The sequence below is a fragment of the Aulonocara stuartgranti genome (genome assembly GCF_965226115.1).
Source record: "Aulonocara stuartgranti genome assembly, chromosome: 19".
Classification (NCBI taxonomy): Eukaryota; Metazoa; Chordata; class Actinopteri; order Cichliformes; family Cichlidae; genus Aulonocara; species Aulonocara stuartgranti.
Window position 1 is genome coordinate 2,143,089 of NC_138955.1, and position 18,771 is coordinate 2,161,859.

General features: G+C 40.2%; 1 protein-coding gene across 1 annotated transcript; it reads left to right on the forward strand.

Moving 5' to 3' along the window:
• The first annotated feature begins 2,094 nt into the window (after nt 1–2,094).
• LOC309695621 (uncharacterized protein) lies at nt 2,095–7,212 on the forward strand. Its single transcript, XM_082516362.1, has 6 exons — nt 2,095–2,610; nt 3,032–3,121; nt 3,389–3,655; nt 3,734–3,900; nt 5,000–5,136; nt 6,631–7,212. The coding sequence occupies exons 1-6, from the start codon at nt 2,544–2,546 to the stop codon at nt 6,773–6,775; spliced, it is 873 nt and encodes a 290-aa protein (XP_082372488.1). The 5' UTR covers nt 2,095–2,543; the 3' UTR covers nt 6,776–7,212.
• Nucleotides 7,213–18,771: the final 11,559 nt, after the last annotated feature.

The window sequence follows — 18,771 nt, forward strand, 5'->3', positions numbered from 1 at the left end:
ACTTCAAATGCTCACTCCAAATAATGCTACAACTTGTTTTTTTGGGACACCACCTTGAAGTTGCCCTATGACATTGTCCCAACCCAGATCAGTCAGCCATGGCGTGCTATGTGAAGTCCTCAACTGACCACTGTAGCAGGGTCTATGCTCACAGGTACTGCTGATCAGGCACCAATCAATGTGCCTGATCAGCAGGTCTTCTGCGCTCTTCTGGACAGAGATCTCGGATGTCATTCCTGGGATCTGCTGGAGCCACTCGCCTAGCTTGGGAGTCACTACACCGTGTGCTCCAATTACCACTGAGACCACTGTTACCTTCACTCTCCACATTTTCTCAAGCTCTTCTCTTATATGAATACTTTTTACGTATTGTCTGTTACATTCTACCTCTGGTTATAGCTTTCGACAATTACATTAATCAACAGTTACAGCCAATTACTGCAGAACTGTAGTTTTATCAGTTAAACAGGTAAAAACGATGTATGGATGTTTTATTAAATGCATAATTAGCAACTTTTTTTTTTTTTTAAATTCCAGCGAGCCACAATTTTGCAACTCATAAAAACAAAGTACTAAACAACATGTCATAATGTAACTGGGATTATAGGGGTGATAATTGTGGATTAATAGTTAATTTATAAATTAGATGTTAATTAATTGCATGTATAAGTGGATTTTGTTGTTATCATATAAAGCTGCACTGTCTGTTTCCTGCTTTATAGCTAAGGTAGAGTAATTTATTGTAAGATGTGCTGTCAATTTACTTCTTCAAAAAAAAGAGGATATGTGTTTCTTCGAAAAAATTGCATCATAGTATCTGTTAGTAGTTTCTTAGACAAGTTTTCAGAAGTCAGATCTAGAAAAACAAAACAAAACAAAAAAACATAAGAGCACATTTGCAGAAGGAATGAAAATTTGAATTTGTGTAATAGCTTGTATTTTTATTATTCTACTAAAACAGTGTGATTTGAAAAATATAGTGAAATCTACAGTCTACAGTCTACAGTATGTCTACAGTAATCTACAATCTATACAGTATGTGGTTAACTACATCTGTACAATAGTCATGACAAAAAACTAGCACTGGTTTAAACTTTTGGAAGCATCAGGATAACTGATTTATGAGAAAATGTCATTTCAAGCAAGTCCCTAGACCAGGGTTCACCAACCTTCAACATCAACAGGGACATTTTAGCCCCTCCGACTGTATTCTGGGACAAAAACAGCCGCATGCACACTCGTGCTTATGTGTCTGTAGTGCAGCCGGGGGGAGGGGGGTGTGTGTGTGTGTGTGTGTGTGTGTGTGTGTGTGTGTGTGTGTGAATAGTCCGTTTATACCTAATACAAGAATAATAAGATTTCTTAATAAGATGAAGAGCTTTTTACTTTCAAGAACTGTTTTATAGATGCTATGAAGAGGAGGGAAAAAAATTGGAAATTGGAAAATTCATCAAATAGAAAATAGTCCACTTTCAAATAAATAAAACGCAGCAGTGGCCGAATAGTTATAAAGTAAAAAGAATAATCGTGATAACTATTTGTCTGTAATTATCACTTCAGTTCATTTTAATGTGCTGTCATCTTCTGTTTTTCATCAAGCCGCAGGCAGCAATCAACCGTCCAGCCCTGGGCGTAAAAAAAATACAAAAGCTGATGGTGGAAAATATACATAGATAGTTATTGAAAAACACCAGAATATTCTGTAACAATCCAGCTCACAAAACCTTAAATACATGTGGACGAATCACCGGATACACACAGCTCGCGTTGCATGCCCACGTGATGTTTCGATGCACATTTAAGGCTGCCAGCTTCGCACAGATCCACAAAAGTCCTAGTATGAAACAAGTATGTGCAAATCTTTGCTTGTGGGTCATATCGTAATGGCAGATTTAGTGCAGAGAACTCTGGGAAATGTGCTCTGAGTTTGGCTCGTAGGTGGTAACTAGCTGTCTGGTCTGGGTCAACTTATCGCAAAGTGGAGAGATGGAGAGAGGCATCGGAGGGTTGCACCAGCAGAACTTTATTCCTGGATGCGCTAAACACAGTTTGCAGATTATTGCTAACATTTCGCTCACAACTGGGCCGGTTAGACTCTTTTGGCTGCAGTAGCTCCAACTATAAACATACTTTTCTCACTCTTTAAACTTCGTGCTGCAGATGTAACTCGCACTCACTTGTGCACAGAGAGGCCGTCTCTGTTTTCCCCACAACATTCAACCTGTGGCACGGAATACATTACCATCAGACTGTTTTCTTAAAGCAGGCTATCCCTGTAACATGCAAATTTTTCTTACTTTTATTTTTTCCGCCCAAAACTTGAGGGAGCCACAGCTGAGGACGAAAGAGCCACATGTGGCTGCCGACCTCCATCCTAAATCAAATTACTGGTTTTCACAGAAACACGAACAGATGTCAATGGCCCAGAATTCAAGGCAGAACTGATACACCCACAGCAAGCATTACGTATTCAAAGTCAGTTTTTTGAGGCTATAAAAGAGAAGTCAGACAGATCAGTAGGCATTACAACCAACACTGCAGTCATGGATAATCCACAGAGAAGGCCAAACGAGAACAATGACACACCGTCCAATGATATATTTAGGCAAGGTACGAGTTTCTTCCACAATGACTCGTTTAGCCATCACTTTTTCTCCTCTTTTCTTTCCATTTCATCTTTTTTTTCCAGGTAGTTTCCTGAAGTCAGTGTTGCCTATTTTAGTGGAAGAACATTAGTTGAAATCATTCTTAAATATTTGCTAAACCTGTGTGCTTTTGTAGGATGCTTGCATATGAAGTTGTATTTGTATGAGGTCAGATAAACCTAAATATAGCTACAGTAAATAAGATGTGTTTTCTAATGTAGCTGGTTTGTGGCTTGACCGCAAACTCATTGCAGCTGTGAGGAAATACAGTTCACTTGTTCAAGCATGCCTACAAAGCAGAAGAAGCTAAGAAGGAAAATGTAAGTCAATTGTGTTTTCTGCCAAACATTGAAACATTACAATATTTTTATGTTTATTTACTAAAGGTGGATCAACAAAGTACCCACCGATTATACCGTTCCTTGGATTGCTGAACGCTGTGCTGTTGATAACGGCTGTTGTTATTGGAGTTAACTGTGAGTGTGAAAATTCACATTAAGTTTCGTTTCCCACTTTTTTTAATTTGGAAACTTACTGATAAACTGCTGATAACACACTTTCACTATAAGATTTTAGAGTAATCATGTTAACACAAGCAGTAACACATCTTTTAAATAGAAAATGTTCTAGTTTGTTGATTAAAAAACTATTTTAGTTCCTTCTAAACAAAACTGTGTCAAGATTATTTTCCAGTACTTTGAAATGTGATTCAACTATTGATATTTTGACACAAACATTTTCAGGTGCCAAAGTCAAAGAGGGCTCCTTGCACATTTCCAACCCAGCTGTAACACAGCTCTTCAATGAGCTCGACTATCTCCGAAGCAACCACAGCGATGTGATCGAAGCTGAAGAGGAGGCCAAGAAGGCGTTAGAGAGCGCGATCAACAACCACAAAGAAGTAAAGGTGAAAATTGAGCAGCTGAAGACCGTCAATGATGGTTATCAGAAACAGATGCAAGCACTGCAAGTGGAGAAGGCAAACCTGAAGTCCAATGTATCAGCTTTAGGTGAGAAACTTTTATCCTTATTTATGTTTTCCTGAAATGTGTTAACTGGAAAAGACGATAACTCTTTGTTTCTCTCAGAGGGATCTTGTGGCGGATGCCTCCCTGGTTGGGCTCTTTTCAACTCGTCCTGCTATTTCTTCTCCTACACCGAGTCCTCTACTGTCAAAAAGAACTGGCATGAGAGCAGAGAGGACTGTGTTAGTCGTGGCTCTGACCTGGTTGTGATCGATAACCAGGAAGAGCAGGTGGGTTTAAAACAAACAAGGATGACTGTAAAAAATAGGTGAGATAGACAGAAAGTCTACATGAGAGAGTGATTAACATGGATTTAAATTCTGCTAATCGTAGAGCTGATTATAAAGTTCATATCGAGTATGTTTATCTTCATTTAGATGTTATTACCCAAGAACCAGCTGTTCTTTCTGGGTCACCTTTTAACAGAATAGACATCCAAAACTCAAACTACATGCAGTCAACAAATAAATTTAAAGAGAAATATATGTTATTAAAAAATCAAGTAAACAATTAGCAAAAAACAGCAAACAGTCATGTCAACATGCTATAATCTGCTTCCTGTTAATAAACATAAGGTACAGGTGATGGAAAAATTAAAAAATGTTATGTAGTTTAGTTTATTTATTTATATAGCACATTTAATTACAACAGTGGTGTTGACCAAAGTGCTGTACAAACATACAAATTACACAATAAAATAATGAATATCAATTAACATCAATGCCAAATAACAAATAAATAAGTAAATAACTCTCATGCAGCATTAAAAGCCAATGAGTAGAGCTGTGTTTTAAGATAGCATTTAAAAAGATTGAGGGTAGGAGCCTGTCTGATGTGGAGAGGCAAATTTAGGCAATTTAGGCACTGAAACCTCCCGAGAACAGGGTGACTGTATAGAAATTGCAGCTGAAAAAATACATTATTTTCTAAAATTATTGACAGAAAGGGAAGCTTTGAAAGAGGCCTGAAGCTTGCAAGAACAGAGGAATCGAGATTAGTTTCTTTAATCACAGGCTGCACAACACCTGAGTTAAGACTGCTATTAAAACTGACCACCTTGAGAATCTTTTTTAAGAAATGTGTTGGAACAACATCATTTGGACAAGATGATGTCTTTATGTCATTACAAAGTTTTTCCACCTGATCAAATCACACAGACTCGAACTGCTCAAAAACAGTAGAGCAGGTGAATGTAATGTAGCCACAAACTGGCACTGTACAAGTCAAGCCCTGAAAATGAGTTAATTTCTATATTGGTTGTTATAATTAGGTCATTTGAAAACTTTATTTTAGGTGTTAACTGATTCTTTTTTTCTTTTTTTTCTTTAGAAATATGTGAGTCACATAATCCAAAATATGAAAACCAGTAATAGTAAGTGGGAGAATGGATTCTGGATTGGACTCACTGACATGGAGAACGAGGGGAACTGGACATGGATTAATAATGTCACAGAGGTGCAACAAAGGTGAGAACAGCACCAATCATTTCTTCATACTTTTATGTTAAATAAATTAATTATATTATATATATTATCAATCAAAAGCTTTAGACCATGTCATGGTGCTGGGTTGGTGACCCAGCACCATGTTGTTATTCTTCTTGTTGTGGTTATTATCTGACGATTTGATGTTTTTTATGTATTCTAGTGCAACTGGAGGTTTTCTTCCTGTGCTTCCATTGCTGTGTGCCTAGTTATCTGTCAGTGTGCTCCATCTGTGCTCTGTTTCATTTCCCTGAGTCTGTGTCATGTCCCTATGTCTGTGTCTGTAGTCCAGCCTGTGGGTTCCGGTTTTACTTTTAGGGTCTGTGTCTCTTGTCTCCTCATGTTAATTAGGATCAGCTGTGCCTCCTGTTTGCCATTCCTTGTTGTTCCTCTGTGTGTGTACTTATAGTGTGAGGTTGCCTTTGCTCGTTGTCGGTCCGTCTGCGTTAGTTGCTGTTTCTCAGCATGTCTCTGCTCAACATTCTCCTTGTCATCCCTGCCTGTCTCGCCCCATGTTCCCGTGCCTTTTGTCTCCTCATGCTTCCAGGTATCCCAGTGTTTAACGTTTTGTGTTTCAGTTTGGGTTTGTATGAGGTTAGTTTTCCCAGTTTAGGTTTTGGAGCCCCCCGTTCCATTTTTCCTGTTTTTGTCACTTTGCCATCACTGTAAATAAACGATCACTCGCATCACAGCCTTTGCCTGCATTTTGGGTCCTTCCTTCACAAACACCACATGACTGCCGTAGCAGCCATTTTTTTATTGAAAATTATACAGTTTCATGTGTCATTGCACTCTGAAATGAAAGCATAGTATAAATAAGCCTATCACACAAGCTGTTAACTCTGAGAAACATGTCCTCTGATTCAGTTGTGGCTTTGAGTCTGCCAGACCTCTTCCTGTCAGAGTTTTCCTCAGTTTCTTGCCTTTTGATGGTGAAGCAAACTGTACTCACTGACACCTTGACTTTCTTTGCAGTTTCTCGTTGGGAAAGACCTACATTTTTAAATGTTATGATGATCTGTTTCTCTTCCATTGTTAATTGCCCTCTTCTCACCATTTTTGGAGCAACACTAATTTCTCCAATACAGTACTGTTCAACTGATGCTCACGAGGTAATGATACCACAATGTGATCCAACACTGCTTTTATGCAGACAGAGGTGGTTGTAAGTAATCCAGAAAAGTTGGAACACCTGTAGGAATTAGTAGCACCAGCTTCCAAGGCTTCATCAACCTCTGTTTTGGGTTCCCTGATAAAGGCCTTTCTGTATAATTCTAAAATGTACATTGGGTAACCTTTTTTTCTTTTTTTTACCTCTGACAGTTCACCTGATGTGAACCTTTGTACCAATCCAAGCTATTCATTGGACTTGAATGACTTGAATTGCAATAAATAACTGAAAATATTGGGTGTTTTAAAACTTTTGACCGGTAGTGTGTGGTTTGAAGTTAACAATACATGATGCAATTTTCTTAGGTACTGGATGGATGGAGAACCAAACAACGGCGGAGAGATTGGAGAACATTGTGGGGTTGCAGTTCACTCCGCCTTTAATCCCTGGAAGACCCGCTATGATGGAAATTGTGACTCGAAGCAGTTGCACTGGATGTGTGAAATGTAAATAAGAAAAACTCTTTTCACTCCTGATATGATGCTAAAAAAGCATTTTTAACAAGAAATATTTTATCAGTTTTTGGGTTATTTTTCATATTCAGAGTCTACAACAGTGCAGTTAACATTCTAATTACTTTAGAGGTCTGTGTGAAAATTATTTGTTATTAAAAGAAATTCCACTAAACCTAAAGCCAGCCTGGTTAGTATCAAGAAAAAAACTATTATAATAATAATAATTAACATTATTTTGGAAATTAAAGCATATAGAGTAAATGCTATGCAATAGACAAGTTGACATTAAACTGTAACACGTATACCATATGTTTTTTATGTGGATCTACTTTTTTTGCTATGGTAATTGTTTGATATGCTTGTTCTTGTGTCTTTTAATCGTGTATTTCTGTTATTTTTCTAAATAAATAAGGACAAATGTGGAAACATAAATATGGATGGTTAGGTTCATTGGAATTTGTAGGCAGCACAGAAAACATCTGTGAACTAAATCTGATTTTGCTAAAAAACTTGGCAAGTTGCTCTGAAGTCATGGCAAAGGCAAAAAAGAGAGACTGTTATTAAATGAATTTGATACAATCAATGTACACCCTTCACAAGCTTCCAGTCCATAACTGACATAAAGAGAGAAACAACCCTTCACACTCTGCTGATCTAAACCAGAGTACCTGCAGAACAGGGACCGCTGCACTGTGCTGTACCCAAAGTGGACTATGTATGATCATTGTATTTTATTATAATTATACAGCACAGAAGAAGGATCCTTGCACCATGAAAATGGCCTAGGATTTTATCAAAACTAGGCCACACAGCCATGGCAGCAAGACAGGTGCAGATAGAAATGCTAATTAAGAAAAAGTTTATTAAAGAAACATGAAGAAGAAACTCAAACTCACAATGTAACTGTCAGTGGTGCATGAAGAGTTGGTGGATGCAGTGTTAGGTGCACAAGAGCAAACCAAACAGCAACCAAACTGCAGATGTTGCTCAGGGAGGAGAGAAAACTTAGCGCACGTTTGAATTCATGGCACATGCCAACAATTCATTTTTACATGAACATAATGTACTAACCAGTGCTGAACGTGGGCTTCATTTCTTTTGGACTTACTACATCTTATCTGTAGAAAGTACATTTCGTTTATGCAAAGATATTTTGACTTCTTCCTTTAAAAAATTCTAACTAAAATTTAACTAAAAAGGAATTTATCATTCAGCTCAGCAGTAGTGCCTTATTTTAACTCAGGGAACTTTGTCAAGGTCACTAGAACTCTTGCACTATCTCACCATAAACGTCCTGTTTCCATGAAGATTCATCCCATTTTCTGTATGTCACACTTAAAATCTTTCAAGTGCAGCTGACTGTTAAATCTTAAAAAGCGCAGAGCACTGAGTTTACAGAAGAAGTTTCAAGGCACACAAATAGCCTTTAAATCTAATCATGTATGATAATTATTTTAAATGACTGATCATTGATTATGCAGCACTATAGAATTGACTAGACTTTCAGCACATTCCTTGATTTCTTATAGAAAGTCAGCATATTACGATCTTGTGTATCATCAAATTAAAGGTTACACCAGAGATTACTTTACTTTTATTTTTGATTCACTTTTGTCACTGATAAAAGTTTGAACTGGAATTCAGTGATTAAGAATTAATCAGCAGTGAGTTGTGTCGACACAGCAAAGTGTCTTGCCAGGTATGCATGTGACTGATATCAACTACTGGTTGTAATTTTAATGGTGGATTTGATTCACTCTTTTATCAAGAAGATGTGTGTGCCATCCTCCTTACCTCTTTTTAAAGCCATTGTTGAAAATTTATGGCAGTTACATAAGAACACAATTAAAATCCATCTAATAACATTCATATATTTGACGGTCTGAGGTGTAACCCGGAGCGGTCCTCAGCAGGAAAAGGGTGGAATGCCCACTCCTGGTCAGGAACAAGTCAAAGATCCTCGTCACCTCCAAAGCCCACCAGCAGAGCCTCTGCTTCACAACAGCAGCTGTTATTTTTAATTTTTAATATAATTGTTCTGTCCTGTTTCAAATTAAACATTTTATATGGAGATATTACACTCTGACTTTTCTTCACCCTATACTTCATTCTGCTCAATAAAATGTTAATATTGTCTTAAACAGTAATGATTTTATTTTTTATACTATAAAATAAAGCTATTATCTCTATATGAATACATATTAGCATCATGAAGAGAGCTGTGCTGTGCAACCGATTGAAAGCAGAAAATGTAATGCTAGGTGGTTGTTGCCAGTGTGCCCTCACTCGATGATCTTGTTCTGTATTTAATGATGCGTTTGGCACCAAACTCAGGATGTTGATCCAACCGTCAGTAAAAGTGTTTTCACTTGTTCCCAGCAGAGGGCAGTGCAAGACAGTCAGAGTTTATGTGCCTCTTTCCTCTGTTCCCTTGACTATGATGCTTTAATGCAGATCTTCCCAAAGTGTGGGGCGCAGAGCCATTGCAGGGGGGGGAATGAAATCACGGACAAACAGTATTCCACAGTTGTTTATGTTGTTGTTTATGTTTTTAAGCCCATTTTTCACAGAGAGGTATTTTTTGAAAAATGTATTGACATTGACATTTGCCGTGTTGTGGCGTTAACGTCATTTCAACGAGATTAACGCTGACAGCACTAGTGGGAACACAACGAATATGACTGCACATTTACACCGACATCATCCTAGTGCAAAGACAAGTGGAAGCAGACAAAAACAACAAGCATGCTACAAACTTTACCCGAGTCATTTAGACAGCCGTTAGCACATGATTCTCCTTATGGGGACCTGATATGTTTAATATTGTGGCGAGCTCAGACAACGAGGAGACGGAGGTATCGTTTGGTCTTGCTTCCCGTGAGCTAGCCAGGGAGCACAGCCGTTTATTGACATCTGCAGAAGAACACTGCCGCTAGCTAACTGCTCAGCGCGGCAACCGCACAGCAACAACAACACACAGAGCGCCCTCTGACCCCGGAAGGACACACCGTCTCAGCGAGAAGGCGTCACCTGTCACTATGGCAACATAAACAAAACATAACTGTACAAACAGAACCCTGAACAGCCCTGACCCGCTACATAGCCCCCACCTAAGGGGTCAGTCGTCCCCGACGACCCCATTACCCCACACAAAGTCCTGCAAATGTCCAGGTGCCTTCTTTTGGCGCACCGGCCGGGGTCACTCGGGTCAGAACATGGGGTGCCACCATCATCCCACTTCTGACACCAATGTGGCGAGCTCAGACAAGGAGGAGACGGAGGTGTCGTTTGGTCTTGCTTCCCGTGAGCTAGCCAGGGAGCACAGCCGTTTATTGACATCTGCAGAAGAACACTGCCGCTAGCTAACTGCTCAGCGCGCCAACCGCACAGCAACAACAACAACACACAGGGCGCCCTCTGACCCCGGAAGGACACACCGTCGCAGCGAGAGGGCGTCACCCGTCACTATGGCAACATAAACAAAACATAACTGTACAAACAGAACCCCGAACAGCCCTGACCCGCTACAATATGCTGCTGAGAATATAGCCCAGAAGAAGCGTATAGTATAGCTTTTATTTTGGAAAGAGCCATTTCTCTGTAATAAACTCTCTTTTCCAAAGATGAGTGATTCCTCAATCAGATACAGGTGTTACCGCGCCAGATCCCCGGGCCCGAACCGTAGTAAGAAAACCTCTGGCAGTTACTTGAAGGTTCCGTAACTGACTCGTAGCCGGCAACAGCTTACTATACAGGTCAACTCCGCTAGCAAAAAGATCGAAGGAGGCGTAGGAAACTGCTTCACCGAACTTTATTTCTTCTCTAAGGCACGAACACCGCGTACAGTGGGCTGAAACAGTTTACTCACAGCGAGCATCGCCGACACAACTCTGGCTGTCGAGGGAGTTATTATATTCCTTTTATTTATTTTCTTTTCGTCTCTTCTGTAGCTAACCGTTACTTTTTCCCCTTCTCCGCTCTCTCTCTTCACACACACACCAGGCAGTCCCGCTACACACATCCCGAATACATTTCCCATCAGGCTTCATCCTTAAAGGGCCATGCCTGTAACACAGGGCTTGCAAAATCGCTAGCCCGACGTCCCGGGGCTAGCGATTTTTCCAGTCGTACTACCAAAATCTATCTCTGCCCTGCCCGTCGGGCTATTGTAGGAAGGAAAAATATATGTCAATGCTTTTGCATTCTTTCGGAAATGTAGCTGGGTAATTATGTTATTGGCATCGGTGAGCCACTGTCAATATGTGACATATTGAAATCGCGTTTGAATTTGCGCTTGTTTTTTGCTTCCACTTTGCAAATGTCCAGGTGCCTTCTTTTGGCGCACCGGCCGGGCACGACCGGCGGGGGAAAAGTCACTCGGGTCAGAACATGGGGTGCCACCATCATCCCACTTCTGACACCAATGTGGCGAGCTCAGACAACGAGGAGACGGAGGTGTCGTTTGGTCTTGCTTCCCGTGAGCTAGCCAGGGAGCACAGCCCTTTATTGACATCGGCAGAAGAACACTGCCGCTAGCTAACTGCTCAGCGCGGCAACCGCACAGCAACAACAACAACACACAGAGCGCCCTCTGACCCCGGAAGGACACACCGTCTCAGCGAGAAGGCGTCACCTGTCACTATGGCAACATAAACAAAACATAACTGTACAAACAGAACCCCGAACAGCCCTGACCCGCTACATAGCCCCCACCTAAGGGGTCAGTCGTCCCCGACGACCCCATTACCCCACACAAAGTCCTGCAAATGTCCAGGTGCCTTCTTTTGGCGCACCGGCCGGGGCCACTCGGGTCAGAACATGGGGTGCCACCATCATCCCACTTCTGACACCAATGTGGCGAGCTCAGACAAGGAGGAGACGGAGGTGTCGTTTGGTCTTGCTTCCCGTGAGCTAGCCAGGGAGCACAGCCGTTTATTGACATCTGCAGAAGAACACTGCCGCTAGCTAACTGCTCAGCGCGCCAACCGCACAGCAACAACAACAACACACAAGGCGCCCTCTGACCCCGGAAGGACACACCGTCGCAGCGAGAGGGCGTCACCCGTCACTATGGTAACATAAACAAAACATAACTGTACAAACAGAACCCCGAACAGCCCTGACCCGCTACAATATGCTGCTGAGAATATAGCCCAGAAGAAGCGTATAGTATAGCTTTTATTTTGGAAAGAGCCATTTCTCTGTAATAAACTCTCTTTTCCAAAGATGAGTGATTCCTCAATCAGATACAGGTGTTACCGCGCCAGATCCGCGGGCCCGAACCGTAGTAAGAAAACCTCTGGCAGTTACTTGAAGGTTCCGTAACTGACTCGTAGCCGGCAACAGCTTACTATACAGGTCAACTCCGCTAGCAAAAAGATCGAAGGAGGCGTAGGAAACTGCTTCACCGAACTTTATTTCTTCTCTAAGGCACGAACACCGCGTACAGTGGGCTGAAACAGTTTACTCACAGCGAGCATCGCCGACACAACTCTGGCTGTCGAGGGAGTTATTATATTCCTTTTATTTATTTTCTTTTCGTCTCTTCTGTAGCTAACCGTTACTTTTTCCCCTTCTCCGCTCTCTCTCTTCACACACACCAGGCAGTCCCGCTACACACATCCCGAATACATTTCCCATCAGGCTTCATCCTTAAAGGGCCATGCCTGTAACACAGGGCTTGCAAAATCGCTAGCCCGACGTCCCGGGGCTAGCGATTTTTCCAGTCGTACTACCAAAATCTATCTCTGCCCTGCCCGTCGGGCTATTGTAGGAAGGAAAAATATATGTCAATGCTTTTGCATTCTTTCGGAAATGTAGCTGGGTAATTATGTCATTGGCATCGGTGAGCCACTGTCAATATGTGACATATTGAAATCGCGTTTGAATTTGCGCTTGTTTTTTGCTTCCACTTTGCAAATGTCCAGGTGCCTTCTTTTGGCGCACCGGCCGGGCACGACCGGCGGGGGAAAAGTCACTCGGGTCAGAACATGGGGTGCCACCATCATCCCACTTCTGACACCAATGTGGCGAGCTCAGACAACGAGGAGACGGAGGTGTCGTTTGGTCTTGCTTCCCGTGAGCTAGCCAGGGAGCACAGCCGTTTATTGACATCTGCAGAAGAACACTGCCGCTAGCTAACTGCTCAGCGCGCCAACCGCACAGCAACAACAACAACACACAAGGCGCCCTCTGACCCCGGAAGGACACACCGTCGCAGCGAGAGGGCGTCACCCGTCACTATGGCAACATAAACAAAACATAACTGTACAAACAGAACCCCGAACAGCCCTGACCCGCTACAATATGCTGCTGAGAATATAGCCCAGAAGAAGCATATAGTATAGCTTTTATTTTGGAAAGAGCCATTTCTCTGTAATAAACTCTCTTTTCCAAAGATGAGTGATTCCTCAATCAGATACAGGGCTTGCAAAATCGCTAGAGAGCGACAGCACTGATTGGTGAGTGATGATAATTTGTGCACCAATTCCTCTGACATCGTCTTATCAATCGTTAGCTTACTATGCAAACATGACAAGTGAAATCTCCCGCAGCAAGCTTAAACATATGAGAGGTTGATCGCGCAGAGAATCGCTGAGCGTTATGTGTGTGTGTGTAAAAGCAGCAGGATATATATTTTAGTTCTGCTGAGCCAAATAAGACAGGTCAGGGTGAAGAAGTGACAGCCAAAGAAAAGCTTACCACAAAACGGAAAAGTTATGAGAAATCAGACTATGAGGCAAAAAGAAAGTGCAGCTTTATGGTTTCATGGACAAAAGAATTTCTGTGGCTGCAATATGACGAGCTATATAACCGGGGCTGCACATAAGTGGTCCGCAGGTGCGCATTCGCTGTCCAAAAAAAAAAAAAAAAAACGCGCACAAGATATGAAGTTGCAACGCCTGTTTGCATACATAAGATTTTCTGGAGGAGGACAGACTCTTAAAGTTTAGAACTCTTAAAGATGTCGAAGAAGCTCCTTTAAGCAATTACTTTGGTGTTCCTCTACCTCCAAAGAAATGTCAGAAGGAGTCCGAACCACAAAAGAAGCACGTATTCTCGGAAAAGTGGTTGCAGGAGGTGAGCTGGCTTCAAACAAATGATGAACGCACAGAGATGTGGTGCGGAATGTGCCGTGAAAATCCCACTCTAGCGGACAAAAACACTGCTTTTTATATGGACGCAAACGCGCGTTGCAACTTCTTATCTGGTGCGTCTTTTATTTTGACAGCGAATGCGCACATGCGGACCACTTATGTGGACCCGTGTAAATAACATAATGTTCTGCCGGGTGTGTTGTTGGTTTTCTCTCGATTTCTGAGTCGACAAGCGCCTTTGTTACTGGGACCAGTCACATTAGAACCCATGAGAAATGCATTATTGCTCAGTCTGCAATATCTTTCCCAGAACAAACACCAATTGCAAATAACATACTAAAAATAAACCTGAAAAATCTGTTTAGAACAGCTACTATGTTGCAAAGAGTGAACTACCATGGCAAAATTTAGCAGTCTTTGCAAACTTCAAAAAGCAAACGGCCTCGATCTTGGTTCCACTTGTTTCTTACCCGTGACTTCAGTGGAAATTTCAAATCCAGGGTCTGACACAGACGGATTCATGTCCTACACAGTTCTTACAAGTTCATAGAAATTTCTGTTCAATTAGAACCAAGTATTTGAGTTGATGATTGTAATTTTTATACAATGTTGTAATTTGTTTTTCAACAATTTTTTGATTAATGTTTTGTTTCCTTTACAATATTATACTTTAATGTATAATATTGTAAAGGAGACAAAACATCAATCAAAAAATTGCTCTCTTTTTTATTCGGGCTACTTACATTTATTTTGGGCTACCAAAAACTGAAGAGTCCCTGCCCGAAGGGCTACCAGGGATTTTGAAATTTTGAGAGCCCTGAGATATATTTATTTTTTTTAATTACTTTTGTTTCAGCAACATTAAATTTAAAAACTGTACTTTTGAGTTAAAATATATATTTATAATTTTAATAAATGACAAATTAAAAAGGCATGAACATTTTTTTGTATCGAAAAAATATCGAACCGTGACACCAAAGTATCGAACCGAACCGTGACTCTTGTGTATCGTTGCACCCCTAGTAGTTACATATGGTTAAAATGATTCAAATGCAGTAAGTATACACATTTTTTCATATAAATAAAGTCTATAACTTAATTATTGTCTGTAGCCCACATAATTCAACACTTTAGTTACATAAAACATGTGAGTTTTGATGCTATGTACTGTATAGCCTGTATGATAAAATAAATATGTAGCCCAATAAGTATAAAATCCAGAAAGCTACACAACCCTGGAGCACTTCTGTTGTGTTTTGTACGTGCTTCTGAGTTTTTACGTGTTTTGGAGTTTGTACATGCTTTGTCTGTAGGGGCCACATAAATATACTTTTATTTATTCACTCCACATAAAATGTAATAAATAAATCATATAATACAAAAACTAACTATTCACAGTTCAACTTTTAACTATTTAATTTTTCTGCTTTTTCCTTTTAAACAAATTTAAAGTGAAACTACACAAAACACTGCAAACCACAACACAATTAAATATAAATTAAAATATGAAGATGATGCACATTCTCTGTCATATGGACCTGCATGAATAAACTTTCTGAATCCTTTATCATCCTCAACTGAAAATAGTTGTGGATGATTACTGGACCTTTCTAATGAGACTCTCTTTCTCTCTCTCTCTCTCTCTCCCTCCCGCTCTGTTCCTGTGCTACTGCCAGTGTAACTACCGCCCCTCCCCCCTCTTCCCAGTGCAAAGCACAAGGCTGTGGCTAATATTTTTCAATTTCATCCCTAATTTCTTTAATTTCTGGAAGCAGTGAAGGGTCTTGTGTGGTCTTGTGTTGTTGTTCGGTTAAAAAAAGGTTCTCCTTCTCTTTTTTGTACACCTCCTCTCTGTTGTTTTTTTTAAAATTTACTAAACTTCTTTAGTTCCTCCATATTGGACTTATTATTTAATATTCCCACATTTAGCCTCCATAATGTATTTTTCTCCTGTCCTTTCAAATTAACTATAAGGTGGATTGCACAGTGGTCAGATACATCTGCTTGTTGAATTTCACACTCTTTTACCCTATTTAAATCATTATTATTCATGAAGAAGTAATCGATTCTAGCATAACTATTGTGGGGGGGGAGAATAGTGAATAGTGTGTATAGTCTTTTTTAGAGGGGTGAAACTCCCTCCATATATCAACTATCCCGGAGACAGAGGAGAAAAAGGAACAAGATTAAAAACAAAAATCGTCTCTGCCTGCTTGTCTGACAGGATCTTTGGATGCTCCTCAGTGAGGGGCAGCAACATCTTGGGATCGAAACAAAACAAATGGGTTTTCAGTTACACTTAAAACTGACATATGGATTTATACTGTAATACGGGCAGATTCAATTACTCACTTATCATTTCAGCTTTTCACTGGCTATCCAGTTTTTCCACCTCTTCTGTTTTGGGTGAACAGGAGATCTGCCAATACTGACAAGATACACAGGGCCGGAATTTGAGGTGTGTTGCATCAAGAAAAGAGTAATACTGACAACGAGTAACACTCACACAAAAACTTAACTCATCATCCTCTGTGGGGGCATGAAAGCTAAGAAAGGACAAACAAATAAAACATGAAGAGATAAGCCAATGGAGAAAAAAGGCAGACGGTGAGGGGACAGCAGAGCAGACTGTTGTTAGCTGTTCTAATGTAGGTAACACAAAATACCAGTAAAATTTCCCTGTGACTGTACTCGGGGTAAATTGTGAGTAATCCTTAGGCTGCCATCAGCTTAATGTCTATAGTGACACCATTTGAAATCATGTTTCAGCAATAGTTCTGTTTAATTTGAGTTCACATTGACATAAATGTGTGGAAAGTGCTGAGCACAGGTATAAAACTTCATGATCACTTTATGGTTTGCTATAGAACAAACATTCAAACACATTTTGAATGTAAATCCCCTTATTCAAATCTATTCAAATATCGCTATGCCTTACTGGCAGACACAAGACTATATCTGGTAAACATCTGTTTCTTTCCTTTAGTGACCTTAACATTTCCATATGCAGATAACAGAATGCAAACTCTGCACAGCATCACATGAGTGAAATCTTTTGGTGTGATTTCCAGTTTTAGTTGGATGGGTTTCCATAAAGTTGAGACTGTACTTAAAGAAAACAACAACAAAACGCCCTATTGGTTTTTTGTACAAGTATGTTTTTATGACCAAATTGTGAATGAGCTAAAAAAAAAAAAAAGCCCTGCGTTTTTTTTTTTTGTTTTTTTTAAAGAAATAAACGCTTTTATTTAAAGTAAAATGAAACTAACTAGAAAGGTTGGGATACATCGGTTTGCAAATTTCTTAGTAGACTAGAGTCCTGGAATATCTTAAATCAATGAAACATCTATTCAAACCATAGTTTACATTCTGGTTCTTGTATTATAAACTATTACTTATAAACTATTATAAACATTGTTTCACCTTCTTGACCACATTTCATATTTTGAGCAATAGCGTATTTTCATGTACATAAGTGCAATTTAAATAAAATTGCTTCACGTTTATACTGAAGTACAGTACTTAAGTAAGTGTAGCCTTGAGTGCATTTAGGGCTTCTTGTAGCAGAAGAAGTTCCTTCTCAGCTGGCAGTTTCTCATGCTGAAGGATGCAGTACCGTTCTTCTCAAGGACGCCACAAAAGCTGTGAGATGGGCAGCTTGGAATATTTTCATATTGCATCTGCTCTCCACTCACCCACAACCACTTACCAGCCAGGTTACACAGGCCTGTCCACACCTGCCAACATTAAACAGAGAGGTCCACATACAAAAACTTGTAACAAATAAAGAGTTTCTCAATACAAATACAATGTAGGAAACTGGCCAACCTCATCAGTGGTAGCCTCTTGTGCTCTCTCTCGTGCATAAGTATGTTCAAATGGAGAGATCAGCGTGACCAGGTCGTAGCGGTGGTTCCAGTCTGAAAAGGTTGGATTATTTGTGTTGACTCTATCCAGAGACCTGCAGTGATCCAATGCCTCCTCCCACGTCTTATTCTCCTTCACCAGAACCAAAGGGTCAGTATAACATGTGAAACGTCGCTCCAATCCACAATCTCTGGCTACCCATTTTCCATTTCTCTTAAAAACACAGTTTCTCTGTGCATTTGCTTCTGCAAGAACAAGGAGAAGTAAAGTAGTGAGAATGCACTGAGAAGTTTTCAGAGAAGGTTTGAAGACCAAATTGTATCTGAGATGTTGCATCTGTATGCGCTCAAATATTCATCTTTTATTGTTTGCATCAAAAAGGCCTTGGCATGTTTCATAAATGTACTGTAGATAATAGTATAGGCAAGATATAATAGATACAATAGATATAATAGATTTGAACTTTAAAACAAATAAATGTTAGCCTAACAGAAATACTGTAATACAGTTATACAAATATAATTCAGTTACATGTTCCTTACCAGTTATATGTTCCCACATGGTGAAGGTGGCTATCTCATCATCTTGGGACCATTTCCATGGACTTGCTGCATCTTCTCGGTATAATCCGATCCAGCCGTGCCGAATAAAACGTTCATTTTCTTGCTCGTTTCTGACAGTGACCAAATCAGTGTACTTGTGCCTGCAGTATGCCTGTGCATCTCTCCATGTCATGATGATAGAAGGGGAGTCATATGCAACTTTCAATTCCCCACAAACAGGAGAAAGGAAGAGCAGCAGTTGAATGAAAATGCATGTCTTTGTCATCATGTTTTCCAAAGGAGGATGACACTAGAGCAAGAAAAGCATCCACAGACAGGAAAGAAATTGAGAGAACTCTATAGTGAAGCTCTGCTTTATTCACTATGTAGTTTTACTCATATATACATATGATGTGAAAAGCTGATTATAAACCTGCATTCATGCACTCTACCTAACTTAAAGTAAGAGAACTTACCTTGCATGT

Bases quoted from the DNA above. Each gene is read 5' to 3' on its own strand.
- LOC309695621 (XM_082516362.1), top strand. From the start codon at position 2,544: ATGGATAATCCACAGAGAAGGCCAAACGAGAACAATGACACACCGTCC. The intron at 2,611-3,031 runs GTACGAGTTTCT...TATTTACTAAAG, and splicing joins CAATGATATATTTAGGCAAG to GTGGATCAACAAAGTACCCA. The intron at 3,901-4,999 runs GTGGGTTTAAAA...TTTTTTCTTTAG, and splicing joins TCGATAACCAGGAAGAGCAG to AAATATGTGAGTCACATAAT.